General features: G+C 37.5%; 1 protein-coding gene across 1 annotated transcript in view; it reads left to right on the forward strand.

The window, feature by feature from the left end:
• Positions 1 to 18,540, forward strand: part of LOC140146631 (uncharacterized) — a 129,248-nt gene that overhangs the window by 86,184 nt on the left and 24,524 nt on the right. Inside the window, exons 5-6 of the mRNA XM_072168502.1 lie at positions 14,408 to 14,548; positions 17,100 to 17,260. Of these exons, the coding sequence (XP_072024603.1) occupies positions 14,408 to 14,548; positions 17,100 to 17,260 (302 nt within the window). The remainder of the gene's footprint in view (positions 1 to 14,407; positions 14,549 to 17,099; positions 17,261 to 18,540) is intronic.

An 18,540-nucleotide genomic window follows, 5' to 3' on the forward strand; every position in this document is an offset into this window, starting at 1 on the left:
CCATACTCCCCCTATAATGGAAGACATGCCCTTAATATCCCACACACTGGGTGTAGATGTCAAATGGAGTCGCCCATTCAGGTGTGTAACTGGGCATGTCTTCCACAGGGATGTATGTAAGGGCACATCTTCCACAGGGGGTGTATGTGATGTAAGGGCATGGCTTTCACAGGGGGTGTATATATTTCAACTGGAATAGCGTATTTAGTAAAGGTGACTTGTTATTTCATCAGACTATATTGAGCATTTGACTGAGAGCAAGCAATTGATCATTGTATATTTGATAAAAGCAGACATCGGTATAATTCACCTTTTCGGTATGTCCCAAGAGTCTTTGCGATTTAACCCTAACATTGCTGCGCACATTGATGCGAACGTTGTCAATACGCATGTTGAACTTCACATTAACCAGCAGTATGAGCAACGGTGTGACTCTTCGGTCTCCCCTACTATAACTATCTGCTGATAAAAGTGAACTTCTGGTGTGTTTTTTTTTTTTTTTTGGGGGGGGGAGGTTGTACATGAAAAGTGTTATTTTGTGTTAGGATAATACTAGTATAGTAAGGAAAAGGCCTAGGTCCATATGTGCAAAACAGACCAGGTCTAACTTAGACCTGATCTAACTATTGAGATTAGTTATACAGAGAAGGAACTTCTTGATGTTTACATACCTTATTCTATAATATTGTAGATCCTGTTAAGGCCAAATACATGTAGCTTTTAAGCTAATGTGCAGTTTAATAATAATTATTGGACTTATTAAACTTGAAGTAAAAGGAGGAAAAGAAATGATAAACTTGTTTTGTGCATAGGGACATTAGTGTTTAGTTAAAACTTGGTGGGCCTTGTTAGTCATGTAGGTCCTACCATGGGATTAAGAAACTTCTTCCATAGCTACAACATGACTGTAGAAGGCTACATTATATAAACGGTAAATGGTAGGAAGCAGGCTCATAAAACTTATGGAAGTCCTGAAGTTACTATAGGTCATATGCATGTATGTCATTGGTGCCAATCTGCTCAATTTCATGTGTTTTAAAAAATGAAAAAGTCACTGGACACTGAAGTTAGCAATTGTAGGATACAGGCCAAATTGAAGATAAAAACAAAATTTGATGTAACTATAGGTCATTGGCAGGTATCTAAAGCATCTGCAAAATTTCATGTCACAGGAAAAAGGAAAAACTGGGAGTTATTGAACATGAGAGTTATCAATTATAGGATACAAGTCAATTTAGAAACATAAACAAATCCTGATGGTACTTGAGGTCATGTTGGAGGAATATCATCTGCAAAATTTCATGTTTAATAAACAAAATAAAAAGCAAAGTTAGTAATCGTAGGAAACATGTCCAATTTATAGAAATAGGCCTAAACAAAACCTGATGTCTCTGTAGGTCATTTCCGAGGTATATCATTTTTCAGAATCTGTAATTTTTCATGTAGAAGGAAAAACTTTTGAGTTGTTGAAAACTTAGTTTCCAATTGTAGGAAACAGGTGCCTTTAGGTATGCAAACCAAATTTGATGTCATCAGAATCTGCAAAATATTTTGAATGAAAGGAAAAATAGGAGTCATTGAACAGGAAAGATGTAATTGAAGGATACATGCCAATTCAAACAACTTAGTATTAAACAAAACTGTTATTTTATGTCATGTGCAAATAGGGATGGGGATGACTTAAGGTCTATCTTTACGCAAGACAGTGTTATGGAAGGAAACTTAGTATTTGTGTCATTTTTTTAATAAGCTTAATCTTCCGATTTTTTGCACATTGAAACATAGTAGTACTATTTTGGGTAATTTGGACCTGGTATTCCACAGTGGATTACCACCACTGTTGTTTTCAACCCCATTTTGATTTACAAGTCACTTTATACGGCAAAGCCATTGTTTGCAGAATCCTCTTTTCAAGGTGCACCGACGGGCCTCCCAGACAGAGTTGGAATCACAACGGTAGCAGTGTTGGAGGACTCGGGACTCGGACTCGGACTCGAGTCCTTTTTTCAAGGACTCGGACTCGGACTTGGACTCGGAAGCTAAGGACTTGGACTCGGACTCGGGACTCGGACCCCAAGGACTCGGGGACTCGGCCGAGTCCACCTCGAGTCCGACAAAATAGGGTCTTTTAGGTCTTTTATTTTCGTTCATTGTAAACTTTTTATGCTTGATCAATGATCACATCACATGATTAATTTAAGTAGTTTTACATGCAAATAAATTCAGTTTGTAAATAAAAGTACAGACAAAAGGCAAGATTGCTTTCATTTATATATCTTTAATTGTCTAGAATGTACATGAATAATAATAATACTCTCTGGGGCACTCAAGTTAAATTTTGGTAGGGGTGTGCGGAGCCGAACTTTGGGAACTATAAGAACTGATTTGGGGGCAAAATAGGGTCTTGATGAACTGAAATTTCAACATTTTTGTGGAGGTCTGTGAACTAAAATTGGGCCAAATTATATGCTTTGGAGCTAACAAATTCAAAATATTTCCAAATTTGAGCTAAAGAGCTACAAGTTTCAGAGTGTTAGGCTCAATGAATTGGAGCATGATGCAAATGTGTTAAGGGACTGCCGGAGAGCCTGAAAAAGGACCCCTGACCGCCGAACATACCCGTACTATCTTTACATGTGAGTGACCCCCACCCCCAGAATAATACTGCATAGGCCTACAGCCAGATCCAACACCCCTTCATTTGGCACCTGGGGTTTGGTTGTGACGTCATATTTTGATTGCAATATTGCATCTTTTGCCTCTCTAAAACACAAGTCTAATAAGTTACTGTGAGTCTGTGATAAGGCCTATACTCTGTTTCTAAGGTATGCTACCTAAGGGTAAAATTTTTTTGACCGATCGAAAGGGAGGGTGGAAGCAATTTCTGGCAAGCCGAGAGGGGGAAACAAGCAATTTTTGGCACATATGGGGCACCTTTCAATTAAAACGCTCTTAAAAGGCTAAGAAAACAGTACGGAAACGCTTGCACAATAGGCCTACAGATTTCCCTGCTCGCTGCGCTCGAAACATAATTATCTAAACCATTTAAAGTTTGTAACTTGGGATCCCAAAAAAAAATGGCATGTGCAAAGGGGGGGGCGGCAAGCGATTTTTGGTAGGCGAGAAGGGATAAGCATTTTGGCAATTTCACCCATCCCCAGGCTCAGCATAATTATTGCACAGCCTCAAAACAATACTAGGCATGCTAAGTGGGACTAGAAAATTATGTATTTACAAGAAAATAATATAGAACTAAAATTCTGGTTAAGTATATGCTATCGTTGATGAAGTATTGGTGAAAACCCGGGCTTGAATTTGATACATAAGGACTCGGACTCGGACTCGGACTCGAACATTGAGGACTCGGACTCGGACTCGGACTCGGACATCAGAAATTGGCAGGGACTCGGACTCGGACTTGGACTCGGACACCAAGGACTCGGACTCGGACTCGGATGACGAGGACTCGACTACAACACTGAACGGTAGTTTAGTGAGTGTCGCCTAATGTCATGATTATGGGAAATTTAGGATTAATTAAAAGAAAATAAACCATATCTGCAACTCTAGTATGCTTGTCAATTTACTGGTACACAGAATAATGATAATTATGTAGAAAAGTCATAATTGATTTGCTTTATAGAAATTTATCATATACCTTTCTTTGTATGAAAATTTAAAGTTAAAGTCAAAGAATTTTCAGAACTATAAGATTTTGGAAATGTGAGATTCTTGAATTAAGTTATCAGAGGTCATCAGCAGATATGCTACAAGTTGTTGATCAGAATTTGAAAGTTGCCCATAATCTTATGAGTCATTGAAGAAGTGACTACTATTGCAGGATACATGAACAGATATCTATTATGGAAACTTTTCGGATATAAGCGGAGTTTACTGTAGGTCATAATTCAGCAATACATCATCATAATTATCATCTAGCAGACTTATGACTGTGTAATCCGCTGTTTATTTACCTCTGAGGTCATTCACCTTTTGTGATTGTAAAGTCTCTTGTGAGCAAATGAAAATGTTACTGGGCAACTTTGAGAATACAAAGAAGTTGCTATGGTAACAGGATTTCCCCTTCCAAGTAGTGTTTCTAGAGTCTGTGTGTGTGTGTGAGAATCTTATCATGTACTGTTAGGCCTAAAGAGCGAATTTTTGCTCTACATTATTTTTATGCTTTGGGTATAAAGGCTACAAATTGTTGATTTTGAGTTTCCAGCTGGCTGCTCGCTCTTCATTTTTGGGCCCGCACTTGAATTTGTTACTGTGATTTTTTTTTCAAAAATAAAAATAAAAACTGGTCATTTTTAAAAAAAAAAAAAAGAGATGAATATCTGTGCATTTTTAGTGGAAAAATCAAACTCAAAACATCCATTTCGCTACCAGGAATTCAGTCAAATCATTGCGATAGATTGGCATCTGATAGCCTAGATCCTGTAGACCTGATTTTACACTGGCGTTTGTTCATATAATGAAAGTCACAAAAATACTTGGCTAGTTAATAATGACCCTGTTCACATTAGAAAATTTTCTTCTTTCGACGAACCTCGAACGAAGATTAAAAATAGTTTATTCCTAATGTGTACGCACTTTTCTTTCTTCAACGAAGATTAAAATTGCTTCGTTCAACGAAGCTAAAAATTATTTTGATGAAGAATACTTCGTTCGACGAAGCTAATTTTGTAATGTGTACGCTCGCTTCGTTCGACGAAGGAAAGTGACCATGTGACAAGTGACCTTCACCGGCTTTAATAATAGCCGGACGTTAATAGCTTCGTTCGAGCTTCGTTAATTTGCATGAAATGTGTCGAATGAAGAAATTTTCTAATGTGAACAGGGTCAATGAAAAAGTTACCTCGCTTGTTTTCAGAAATTATATGATTGTCAGTAGCTCTTATATAATCTGAAGTCGTACTAAGGCCATGGAAATGTAATGGGTTTAGGATTCCCTGCTGCTCCAAAAGTACAGTCAGTTGCCAAATTATTATTTTGCATTTTTTTTTATAATGCAAGTGGATGTAACATTATGTTGCAAATTACAGATTAACAAATCTCTGCTGTCTTGGTTTTTTTTCCTTCTTCCAGAGGCCTCAAAATATTTTGAGTACTGGTTGGTTGGTAACCCTAACCAAAGAATTCCTTTTCCACAGAATTCCTTTTCCACAGCCTAAGGTGTGAAATGTGAAGACATGTGTAACTCGGAATGGTCATTTCCTGAACCAATATGTGTACCTGTTATGTATAGGCATTTTTAATGAACATTAATAAACATTACATTCGCATCTATGATTACAAATTCAATTCATTAGCACATGAGCAATGCAATCTCTTTGGTTCCCAGTGTCATTACAGTTCCAATGTAACAGTGTGTTTGGGAAGCAAAAATCGTGATCAGCCAGATAAACAATTGAATTGCCATTCCTTTTTCAGCGAGATTGTGATGTCAAGGATGGTTTCGGAACAGTGTTTTTAAACTAGGAAAAATGTTTTTTGTACATTGAAAGGAAAGACCGCTGGTCGTTCACACACACTAGCTCACATGAGCGTGTGAGACAACGTTATGCTATGGGCAGTTAGTAAGCTTTCCATGTAATATCGGGTATTCACCTATATGAAATCCTTCCTTTACAAACCACCCATAAACTTGGGTATGAGACACATGGCATGGAGCCCAGTTTGTGTGTGTATGATGTAGGCCTATAGGTTGGGTGTGGGGGTCATGGATGGGTGAGAGACATAAGGATGCTATGATATTTTTGGGGGGGGGGGGGGCAAAGTGAATTTCATGCTGGTCAAAAATCATAAAATTTTGACAAAATAGCCACATTTATAATGGTTTGTGTTCATTATTTTTTTGAGGGGCATACGGCATGGAGCCCATTTTGCATGAATCCATTTTATTTTTAATGAATTTATCTTGGATGTAAAAGGGGGGGACAGGCCTTAATCCAAAATGGCGAGGAGTATGAGGGATGAGATTGGACAAAATGTTGCCAGATTGGTGAGGGGGGGTATGATTTCTCAGTTATGCTCACCCCATACACCCATATGAATCAATAAATACATTACAATCATACTTTCAACAACAAAAAATGATGAAATAAAAAAAACCTGATGGTATTAGATAAGCTGGGGGGGGGAATGAATAAATTTTTGCACAAATATTACTCCAAAAAGTGGACATTTGCATAATTTTAGGTTTTAACTGGGGGGGGCAAGAGTTCTGACTGGGGGAAAGAGTTCTGACTGGGAGAATTCCCCCCCCCCCCTACACCGCCAGTGATTAATAGCAAGCAAGTTGACTGCATATTGTGTGGGTAACCTTCCATTCTATGTCAGTTCTGCTCCTTGCATTGCTACTATGCATAAATGGCTATTGTCCTGTAAACCACCCACTCAGTCATATACAGTGATATTTGATGTTTGAATCATATCATGAATTACACGTAATACACGACGGGAAATGCAGCCCTACCGTGTAAACATTCAGTATCTAAGGGCCGCTACAGGAGGAAGGATATGATGTAACATGTCTTCGTTAATCTATTGCTATTCTATTTGCATTAATATTTTAAGTTCTAACGAATGTTTGATGAAGTAAAATCCATAACAACATACAGTCCGTATCAAAATGATTGGTATTCATCGAATATTCAGGTCTGAGAATGTCAGGCTTTTGCCTGAATTCAGGCAGTTTTGTTGCCCAAATTTACAATTTTTATTTTATTTTTTTCAGCCTATACAAAACATTGAAGGCACAATTCACAGGCTTTTTCAGGCAGCTTTCAAAAAAAATTTCATGCTTGAATGTTGATGTTTATTGAAAAGCCTGCCTCTTCCAAATGCAACATTCAATACTATAAAAGTCAATATTTTTGCGAGAAGATATTTTCGCGATTTTGAACATTTTGTCAATTGCGCGAGAATTAAATTTCACGGTTTTGATATTGATACAATAGAAACCTAATGCAAAGGTCATTTTAGCAAGTTTTTATTTTCGCGATTTTATGTCCACTCGCGAAATTCGCGAAAATAAAAACCTAAATTTCTACTTTTACAGTACTCTTGAAATGTCCAGAATGTATAGTATAGTTTATGACTTGTTGTACAATTAATTGTACAAATTATTTGGATCTTATGTTGAATATTGATGTGTCAGACTCCTCCATTATCAATGAAAACTCGATGGGTACCACTAAAGTTTGATACAGCTTATTTTATCGATTTATCGATTTTATGTCATCAAACATTTGTTAGAACTTATACATTCCTGGAAATAGAATATGAATAGATTAAAATAATAGCAAAAACATGTTGCATCAAAATTTCGATGTCGCTTACTCAGAGTATGTAGTGGTCCTAACAATAAGTAACGAACACTTACTGCCTTTTGCACTGGGAGGTGTTTTTAAAGTCAAACTGCAGTATTTTTACTTTGTTTTATTTAAAACAAATATTGCATGTTTACGAAAGAGCCGGAAATAAATTCTTGATGTGTGCTACGTGGATAATCTAACGTATAGGGCCTATAGCATTGCTCTTTTACTTAGAAGTGGGATATTTTGAATTTTTTTGGAATCATTCTGCTTTGAAACATTTTTTAGTAACCACCCAGAGGGGGGGATATGGTTGCGAATTCAACACCCTGTGAAATAATGTCCTTGATGCTGAAGCTTAAAAATATTGGTTTACACATTCTTAGGCTATGCAAAATAACATTTTGAACATTATTTTTGTGCTGAAAAATGTCTGCTGAAAATGATCTGCTGCTGGAACAGTCATCTGAGAAGGAATTGTATGCTGAGATATGGTCTTCTTCTTCTGAAACAGCCGTCTGCTGACTGAGAGACGCGTCTGCGAAACAAGTTGTCTGCTAGGCGCCATTACATCAGGCTGCATTGTCACGGGGTTCACTGTAATGGTTGGCTCCATTATCTAATGCAGCATAATGTAGTGGTGTCCGGCAGGTGACGAAAAGCTACAGGAAACCAACCTGCACTGATGGCGACCAGAAGGATGGAACTTCGAAGGAAGTGGATTTTTTTTTCTGGAGCATTATTTTTTGAGAGACATGGAACCATTGTTATAAATGTAGAAGCATGCTTTCCATTTTAGGTTTGCATTTCATTGTGACCAAAGAAATAAACTAGAAACATTGTTAGTTTTGTTTGTTCAAAAAATAACAAATCTTCAAATTTCAAACCCTTCTTCACAAGTTATAGGTAGTGTTTTCAAAGGAAGTACTTAGTATTAGATTTCATAGGGCAAGGACTAATAGTCTTGTTATGGCCTTTTTATGAAGCATGCAATAAAATTGTGTATTTGCCAGACATTGAACTAGTAACCACACAATTTAGGCAACATTTATTTCTTAACTATGATGTGGTTCACCATCAAGATTGCCCAACATTTTCTTAGTAGGATATCTGTCGCCTATTTGCCAATAGTAGTTGGATAATAAGGGCACAGTTCTTTAACCCTAGTATGCTTGCACACTACTAGAATGACCTTTGGGAACACTGGGTACAAAAACTCATCTGCATTACTTTTTGGTCAACTTTCAAAACTTGATTGTTAGATGGAGAATATTGAACTTTGCCAATGGAGTTGAGACTGTTGTAACTAAATAAAATTATAGGTGTTGCTAGAGTTAAGATCAAGAGAATGGGCTATTCCAGTTGAAACCCATACACCCACGTATTTAAGACATTATCTTATTCTCTCACACAGGGGGTATAGATTTCAAATGGAGTCACCCATTCAGGTAACCCCATTTGAAATTCACACTCCTTGTGTGGAAGATTAAGGTCATATTTTCCAGAGGGGGTGTATGTATTACAAGTGGAATTGTCCAATTCGGTTTCTTAACCTCATTTCTTGGGGCAGTTTTGACAACTGAGAATTGTGTCAAATGGTCTGGGTTGCTAAAAAAGCAGCCCAAATTGCAGGTCAAATTATCCAAAAGTCACCCAATTTTTCTCTTATCCATTGCTTTCTATGTATGAGACAAGAAAAAAGATTTGGCTATGGATGTGCCACTGAGTATTTGCAATTGGACCTATCCATAAAATCACTTTTCCAAGAAATTTTGACCCATCACTATTCTAAAAGTCACCATTTTCATAACAACTTTTCTCAGAAGTTCTGAAAAAAAATTCTACAGTTGCAAAATGAGGCTATGGGGGGGGAGGGGTTAAGAAATGACCCATCCTTATACCAAAATTGGTGTAGAAAAAATTGATATACCAAATGATTGATTATGCAACCAATTTTTCTGACACACCCCTGTATGATAATTTTTACTGAGTTACCCCCCAAGCACCAATGTTGAAAAGTCTTTAATTTTCTGAACCATTGGTTTCTGTTAGTTGGGATATGGCCAAAAGATTTGGGGAATATTTTCAAAAGTCGCCCAAATGGCTACCAAAGTGCAGGTTTGGCAACCCAGCAAGTAGTATAATATACCCAAGTAGGTTTCTAGGTATGAGGGTTAATCTTCAGAATACACATGATGAACATGTATATATGTTGTGATCATACTGAAAGTTGAACTTGGTCCCTGGGAAATGATAGTCATATCAACAGGAAAACAGAAATAGATTAGGGTATTTATTGATGAAGCCACAAAAAAAGTAGATCGCATGTATTAGGAGCAATAACCTCGTGTTTATGAACCTTGCTGAAAAAACCAGGATGTCTCAAAGTTTACGAAGATTTTAATATACAATGCAGAATTTTTCATTCCCCTCCCCCTCTGCGACTTGGTATATTTGCACTACTTGAAAGTGATAATTACACAATTATTCCAACAATTGCTTTCAAAACATATTTTTTCCATCATTTAAAAAAAAATGGTGACAATATGGGCAAATTTCAAGACAATGCACACATCTTGAAAAAAATCAAATCTGTCTTTCTTTCTTTCTTTCTTTCTTTCTTTCTTTCTTGTTTCTTTCTTTTTTCTTTCTTTCTTTCTTTCTTTCTTTCTTTCTTTCTTGTTTGTTCTTTCTTTTCTTTCTTTCTTTCTTTCTTTCTTTCTTTCTTTCTTTCTTTCTTTCTTTCTTTCTTTCTTTCTTTCTTTCTTTCTTTCTTTCTTTCTTTTTCTTTCTTTCCTTCTATCTTTCTTCATTTCCTCTGTAAAGTATATACATCAGACTTTCCTTTCTTTCTTTCTTTCATTCTTTTTCCTTTCATTCCCCAATCCCCATATCTTTCTGTTTCTTCTTGCTTGCTTGCTTGCTTGCATCTTTTCTTCCTTCTTTCCTTGTTTATCTCTCTCTGCTTAAACTTTCCTTTATTTGTTTGCTTCCTTCCTTGTCTCCCTTCTTTCCGCCTTTTCCGCCATCCCATTCTTTCTTCAATCTTTCCAGTTTAATGCAGCAAGTAAGAGATAAGATAGTTTATGTTAATATTGAAACCCAACAAGTGAGAAATTTGTACCAAATAGAGTATGAATTGTTTAATCACATCCGATTCATTTAAACAATGCATCCGCTTATTACTCACCTCTCCCTCATGATTCTCGCTTTTAATTGTCTTACAGCATAAAATACAACGACTCCCTTCAATATCCTTTTTTTTTTTCATTTACTTGATGTATATAGTGTGTGGGGGGACATATAATGAAAGTCTTGATTGACGACATCGGAAGATTGAGTATCCACCACACTTGAATTATTAATCAATTTTTAAAGCTTACCAAGTCCTATTTTGCATATTATCCTTCATACTTGATATAGTTTTTAAGCTTACTTAGCCCTTATTTACCTGAAAAAAAATCAACCCAGTTTACTCTCTCTCTAAGGGTTACTTATGAACCCTTAAAACCCCCACTTCCTGACCAAAACCAGGTGGTTGCTATGACGATGCGTTTGCTAGTATCCAATTTTGCACGGTACCCAGTTGAACAATGAATATATGGATGAACGCGGAGGCGTGAAAAAACCCACATGATGGGAGAAATATATGGGTATAGAAGAAAGTGTTATTTGTTAATGAATATATTCATTTTAACCCAGAAAAAAAGTGTTATTTGATATTGAATATAGTCATTTCAACCCATATATTGGCTCTCTCACCCACATGATGATGATGAGGATGATGATGACGGAAGAACCACACGTTTTGATGACTATACTTAATTTATTATTTCAAAGGAGCATTTTATTACTCTATTTTTTATCGTATGTTTCAGTACATATCTATGAAAAGAGCTTATTCCCTAAATTTCTGTTGATTCTGATTTTGTGTTTGCGAGTTGTGCATGATTATATGTATTACACTTACAGAGGCCTCATACTTGAGGCCAATGTGTTGTAATTTTGTTCTGTTTACAAAACATAAATACAAATTTGACGATATTCTTCCCAAGCGAATGAATCTGCACGAATGTTTTTGCCTTTTTGCACATAAACATGTAGCCAGAGGTTTCAGATTGTATAAATATCTTTTAGGGGGATGAGGGTATGGATCACAAAATGTCCCTTTAACAAGTTTGCAGGGTTCTTTAAATATCTTGATCATCCAGTATTTGATGTTTAATATGGTTAGCAGAGATGTCTCTCTGATAATTTCTCAGTTTTCTTAAATGGGAAAACATCAACAAAAATAAGAAGTTGTCTGGATGAGGTGAAGAAGTGACAATATGCTCAATCCACAAATAATGTCACCAGGATTGTCCATCAAATTACTGTATTTCAAAAGTTCTCAAAAAAAATCCAATTAAGGTTGTTAATTCTTTGCCAAGCTCAAACGTACCTGTTGCGTCCATGTAGCGTACTAAGCGTGTACGCTACATGCTTTCTCCTGTACCACGCTAGGTGCGAATGTGTTTATTACGGAGTCACTAGTGTTCCGAGTGTTCGAGCTTGGCTAAGAATTACTTCATTTACTTGTAGGCTTGTTTGTTCTCATTTTTTTAATAATATTAATAACACCCTGTGTGCTAGCCACATATATAGAGATATTTTCTCAAGAGCTATCTGAGGAACCACTAAACCAGTATTAAGCCCGGTCCTGACTCCGCATCCGCATGGAATCTGAACCAGGTTTTTACGAGCTCAGCGGTGAAAATTCTCATCGCGCGGTGGAAATTTCGGTCCGCGATGGAGTTGAACAATGTTAAACTTTTTCGCATCGCGCTGCGATATCGCAGCCATGCAGGCTTCTGATTGGCTGCTGGAAAATCAAGGTCGGTAGAATGACCTTAAAAGGAAATGCAGACCCCACATGCTTTAAAAACATCGCAACATTGCACGATGAAATTAAAATGTACATTTTATTTTAATTTCATCACACGTTGCTGCTATGTTTGAAAAGCATCGCAGCATCGCATCGCACTGCGAAGTGGAGTCAGGATCAGGCTTTAGGCTTGTTTGGATTCAAGTGCATTTTTCATGCTGATTCCAAATTTGGTCAAGGAAAGTTACAATTTTTGAATGTTTAAAAACATTTTGAAATTTGTCATTTGCAAAAGTATACATTATGGGTTTCATGATTGATGTCTTTTGAAATATAATCTCAATATTTTATGATTTTTTTCCCCATTATGATTCGCATGAGACAGCAGGAAGTAGAAATTCATGGAATTGGATGGATAATTGTACATCCCACGACAACCGGTGCCTTCCCATCTCATATTAATCCCTCTTTTTCACCTTTTACAGTCAAAGTGAAATTTTTTGCACCACATTAATTTTCACATTATTCGTACTTGACACAGCTAGCGCAAAAATAAAAACGTGTGAGTAAATGTTTTCATGCGTATATGTCTAGATGTACAAAATGCAAAATCACGAATATAAGGACAAGCGAAAAAAGTTCAAAATCAGCAAATCGCAAAAAATTATACATGCAAAAATGACCATTTTCACAGTAAAATTCATTCATACTCTTGATGAATGAACACATGCTAACCTCATCCACAGGTGTGTGGGTGTATCATCAATATTTGAAGCGTAAGAACACCAACAGGAACAGGATACTGGTAGTAGTGACTTTGCAGGAGACTAGTACTAGTCTCCATACACAGTTGTGTGGGTGTGCATTGTAAGCACAGAGATAGTAGGAACTGTGGGGAGACTAGTGGATTATTACCATGTGGGCGTCCGGCTTGATGCCGGCCGGCCGGCTACATAATGTGCCATGCGGTATTGGGCAATGATAGATGCTTCTTGTTAGATGCAACTCAGGTTCTGCTTATAGATGGTTGTTGCACAGGTGGCCCAATTAAAAGTCGGAAATAATAAATTTTAAAGAGCAAAATCACAATTGAACAGATAGATTATGTGTGTGTAGTTTTGGTGAATATTGGAAATAATGCGAGCAGTTAAAAAAAAAAAAAAATATGTCCATATTTCATGTGTGATGAAAAAGAAGGATATTGTGAAATACTAAGTAATATAATAATTGTGGAAAATGAACAGAGTTTTTGGGAAACTAAAATTGTGAAATAACATGAAGCATAAATCAAAAACCAGTGCTCAAATTTTGACATAGTTGTTGCAAAAACAATGATACCCATCACACTAAAGGTCATTCCATTATGTACACATCTATAGGGGTTATATAACTGTGCACTGATGGATGAGCATGTTTGAGTGTAATCTTCCTATCAATCTTACTGTACTAGAGTGATTGGCTTCTCCAATTGAAATTGGGCTATTCCAGTTGAAATCCATACACCCCCTATGCAAGACATGACCTTAATCACTCACACAGGGAGTGTGAATTTCAAATGGGGTTACCTGAATGGTGATTTCATCTGTGTGGGAGATAAAGGTCATGTCTTTCACAGGGGGTGTAAGGCTTTCAACTGGAATAGCCCAGTTCTGTCCATCAGTGATTTGAAATTCGTAGAAGACAAACTAAGTTGTTAATAATAGATGGGTTTTGTACATCTTATGTCCGTTGTAATGCATCAAGCGAAATTACGTAATATTATCATGGGGGTACTCAGTACATAATTAATGACCATAGGTGGATGTGCCACAGTACACGTTTCAGCCATTGTGTGTTGGTATTAAGTTACAAGTGTAATTTTCCAAAATTGTATCAACATTTTGGCCAAATGGCCAAAATTGACTAGCAATTTCTGGAAAATTGGTGTAACTTGTCAAATTTGTATATAATTTAACAAAAGATGTGAGCTTTAGCTATTTGTAGCTATTAGAATTATTATGTGTATGTCCTATGTCGTATAAAGTGGGACAGATGTCAATTTTTACTTTTATGCACATTGTTATAATAACCTTGGTTAAAATTGTTATCAAAATCAAATTTTTGTTTTCAGTATGAAATTCTCCAAATGTTAACTTTTAATGCATATCTTATTCACATAACAATTTAAGTAATGTCAGCCCATTAGTATTAATGTCAACCTTTTTCTTCTATTGTATTGCAGGAGTGGTGGAATACTTGACAACAGAGATCACAACTTCCAAGCAGAAGAAATTCAGCCTGGTGACGTTTGTTGACACCCCCGGATTGGTTGACGGTGACATGAAATATCCGTTTGATGTTGATAAATCAATATTATGGCTTGGTAGGTACACTGATCAATTAACTCTCTTCCTCATCCTCTGCACTTCCTCTTCCTATGTTATGTCTCTTCCTCTGCATATCCTCTTATGCCCTTCCTCATCCTCTGCCCTTCCTCTTCCTCCTCCTTTCTCTGTCGTTCCTCTTCCTCTGTCCTTCCTCTGCCCTTCCTCTTCCCCTTCCTCTTCCATTCCCCTTCTGCTTCTCCTGCCGCTTCCCTTTCTCTTCCTCTGCCATTCCTTCCTCTTTCTCTGCACATTCTCATTCTCTTCTCTTCCTCTGCTCTGCTCTTCCTCTTCTCTTTCCGCTTCCCTTTCTCTTCCCTCCTCTTCCTCACCTTCCATGATCATGAGAACCCTCCTCCTTTGTCTCTCCCTCTCTCGCCTACAAAAAACATCAATCAGGGAAGTGACAGAGGAAAGGTGTAGATGTAATTGAGCCAAGTTAAAAGTGGGATTATGAAAAATAATGGCAAATTAGTTATTAGGCAAAAGTAGGCATGCATTACAACAAACACCTTCAAGTCGCTGTCGTAGTGCATGTTAGTAACCATTGGTTACTGGTTCAAGCATGGGCTCATTCAACTGTTCCGAATTGCGATATGCCATTTATAGGCTTTGTGTTGTGATCATTTCGATCAGTGGTTCATAATAAAGAAAGTGTGAGCTAGTTGGCCTAGCAATGGTCCTATTCTAATGTTTACAACAGCGAATAGAGTATTGAAGGTCTTTGATGTAATGCATGATTAAAAGTGATGTAGAAAATACGAAACAAGTGTGAAGCCCCACCCTGTTGACTGGTGTTGATGGTGGGTGTGTTCTCTTTGTAAAAGGAATGATGACTCCAATTTTCACAAATTTCAAATTGTAGCTGGACTATAAATAAATGAATGGAGAAGATATCTAACACTTCCCACAGTGCATTTCTTCCCTCTATTAATTTGATATCCAGTGCAATGTGGGTGAGCTCTGTTAATCCAGGTATTTTTCATCACTATCGACCTTGTTGCACTGAACAGCAAATCATTGCAGGGAAGAAATGCATTGTGGGAAGTGTAAGATATGTTCTCTGATAGTACTCATGTGCAAGATGCTTACGCACATCAACTGGAAAAGCCTGATGGCTAAAAGGACATTCCAGACTTGTGAAAGAAAAATCTTTCTAGGAATTTCAGTGTGGGGGGACAAGGTTCACAGCACATGCCACACCTGAGCCTCTAGTGTGGGAGGGGGCTTGAATAATTGATCAATGGATTCATTTTTATTGAGCATAATTCCTAGAATGCCTTTCCGGTGGTTTTCTAAGAAACCCAATGGCAAAATGAAAATGAACATCGCGGCGACACACACACACTAACGTGTGTGATATCATGTCGTATCACATGACTAATACGAACCAATAAGATTGCAGGAACTTTCTTAATTCATCATCTTACTACATGGAAATGTTTGGGGTTGGATGCAAGGCCTATCAAGTGTGCCAACCTTGTGATGATTTTTTTTATTTCTTCCCTGTATTAATTTGATATCCAGTGCAATGTGGGTTGATAGTGACAAGAAATGCAAGATCTGGGTGAGCTCTGTTAATCCAGGTATTTTTCATCTCTATCGACCTTGTTGCACTGAACAGCAAATCATTGCAGGGAAGAAATGCACTATGGGAAGTGTAAGATATCTTTTCTGATACAAACTGGAAAAGCCTGATGGCTAAAAGGACATTCCAGACTTGTGAAAGAAAAATCTTTCTAGGAATTTCGGTGTGGGGGGAGAAGGTTCACAGCACATGCCACACCTGAGCCTCCAGTGTGGGAGAGGGCTTGAATAATTGATCAATGGATTCATTTTTATTGAGCTTAATTCCTAGAAATGCCTTTCCGGTTGTTTTCTAAGAAACCCAATGGCAAAATGAAAATGAATATTGCGGCGACACACACGCTAAAGTGTGTGATAATGTGTCGTATCACATGACTAATACGAACCAATAAGATTGCAGGAACTTTCTTAATTCATCATCTTATGGAAAATTCTGTAGAAATATTTGGGGTTGGATGCAAGGCCTATCAAGTGTGCCAATCTTGTGATGAATTTTTTTTTTAAACCTGGGGAATGACCTTGAAAAATATTACTTTAGGGAAAAATTTTAGCCCTGGAAATGACCTTGAAAAATATTAATATTATATGGTTGCACCAGCTTCCCTTTGCATCATATATGTGTTCCATTCCACAGCAGCTGATAGGTGTATCCCATCATGCTCTGCGGTACCATAGTAGAAATGCATATGCCATAGAAAGTGTACACAAAATCCTTCACTTATACTTTCAATTACTCGCTTATATCAGAGGAGCTTAGACTTTTGTTTGAAAAATATGTTCTCTAAAGTATTGTGAAACTATCCATAGCACTCAATATTTAAACGTCTCTTACGTATATTTTGTATGTATTTGCTATGGAGCAAGCAGATAGCCTGCAATGCATGATGGGATACTCCCTCCAGCTGCTGTGGTTCCATTCTCATTAAATTTATTTCCATCTCTTTATCATCCATCACTGTGCAGGAGACATGGCAGATCTCATCTTTGTCTTCTTCGATCCCATCGGTCAAGCTCTGTGTAAGAGGACGTTGAATATAGTTGAAAAACTCAACGAGAAACATGCTGACCATATGCGATTCTACCTCAGTAAAGCCGACGAGGCTGGGCATGAGAGCGATAGGCAGGTAAGAGGACTGTGTGATCTTGAGGCGTTGGGTTATTCCACTCAAAATCCATACATCCCCTGTGGAAGATGTGACCTTAATCTCTGCCACAGGGAGTGTGAATTTCAAATACAGTCACCCATTCAGGTAATCCCATGTTTGAAATTCACACTCCCTGTGTGGAAGATTAAGGTCATGTCTTCCATAGGGGGTAGATGGATTTGAATGGAATAGCCCAGTATGAAATGCAATTCAGTATCGAAGTTACGTAATGTTACTATGTCAACGGGATCACGCGCTAGAGTAATGAACCACGATCGAAATGATCACCACATAAAGTATATGGCACTCGAAGGCATACCAAAGTAGCGTGATCCGGTAACCAAGAGAATTACGTAACCACTTCGATGCTGAATTGAGAGGTTGGTGCTTATCATCTCCCGGAGATGGAAGATGTGAAACCGAACATCAGTTTATGAAATGCCATTGTTTTAAAAGGAATTGGCAGCCGTTCAACACATGATCATTCATGTTCAGAGGGTGAGATTGTCGAGCGGTCTAAGGCGCCGAGCTGTCGGCTGGAATAATACGATCTGCATTGCCTTGACATGAGAATTCATTTGCCTATCCCAAAATGTTCCTATAAGGTCAGAAATCCTGAAATAATTGAAGAATTTCTTCTCACCCACATGCTGCATAGCACGTGCATGTATATGTAGTGTGTGAACAGCGTCTCATGGTTCAGAAATCATGTAAGCTTGTACAGAAGAGTCAACAATCCCGGAAAAAATGTGTTCGAACACCCACTGTAATTCCCATGTTCATCTTAGTATAGTGCGCACGCTATATGAGTCACTGAAAACTAAGAATTATAATAGAGTTCTCAATGTTCATCTTAAGCATATCCCCTCCCCTTTCCCCACCAATCAATGTTGGGAGAAGATATGGTGAAGATGAGCATATTGGGTATGCCAATATTGTACGGGGGTAGAAGGGGGACCATTTCCAATAAGGCCTTTAAAGTGTTCGAACAATTTGTTCTAATATTGAAGGTACCAGAGGTAGTTGGCAAAATGTAACATAATGTAGGTTACCATGCCAAGACAATAGAAATGAAAGGAAAGGAAGATAAGTTTCCTCAAGATACAAAATGTGTGTTATATTGCCAACAGTTCTGTGTGTATGTCACTTTCATGTCTCACATCTTTCGGAACATGATTAGCACAACCGACCGAATGACAATATGCAATCTCAGTGAAGCTAAAGAGGCAGGGCATGAGAGTAAAAGGCAGGTAGAGGTG

This window comes from Amphiura filiformis, chromosome 2 (assembly GCF_039555335.1).
Source record: "Amphiura filiformis chromosome 2, Afil_fr2py, whole genome shotgun sequence".
NCBI lineage: Eukaryota > Metazoa > Echinodermata > Ophiuroidea > Amphilepidida > Amphiuridae > Amphiura > Amphiura filiformis.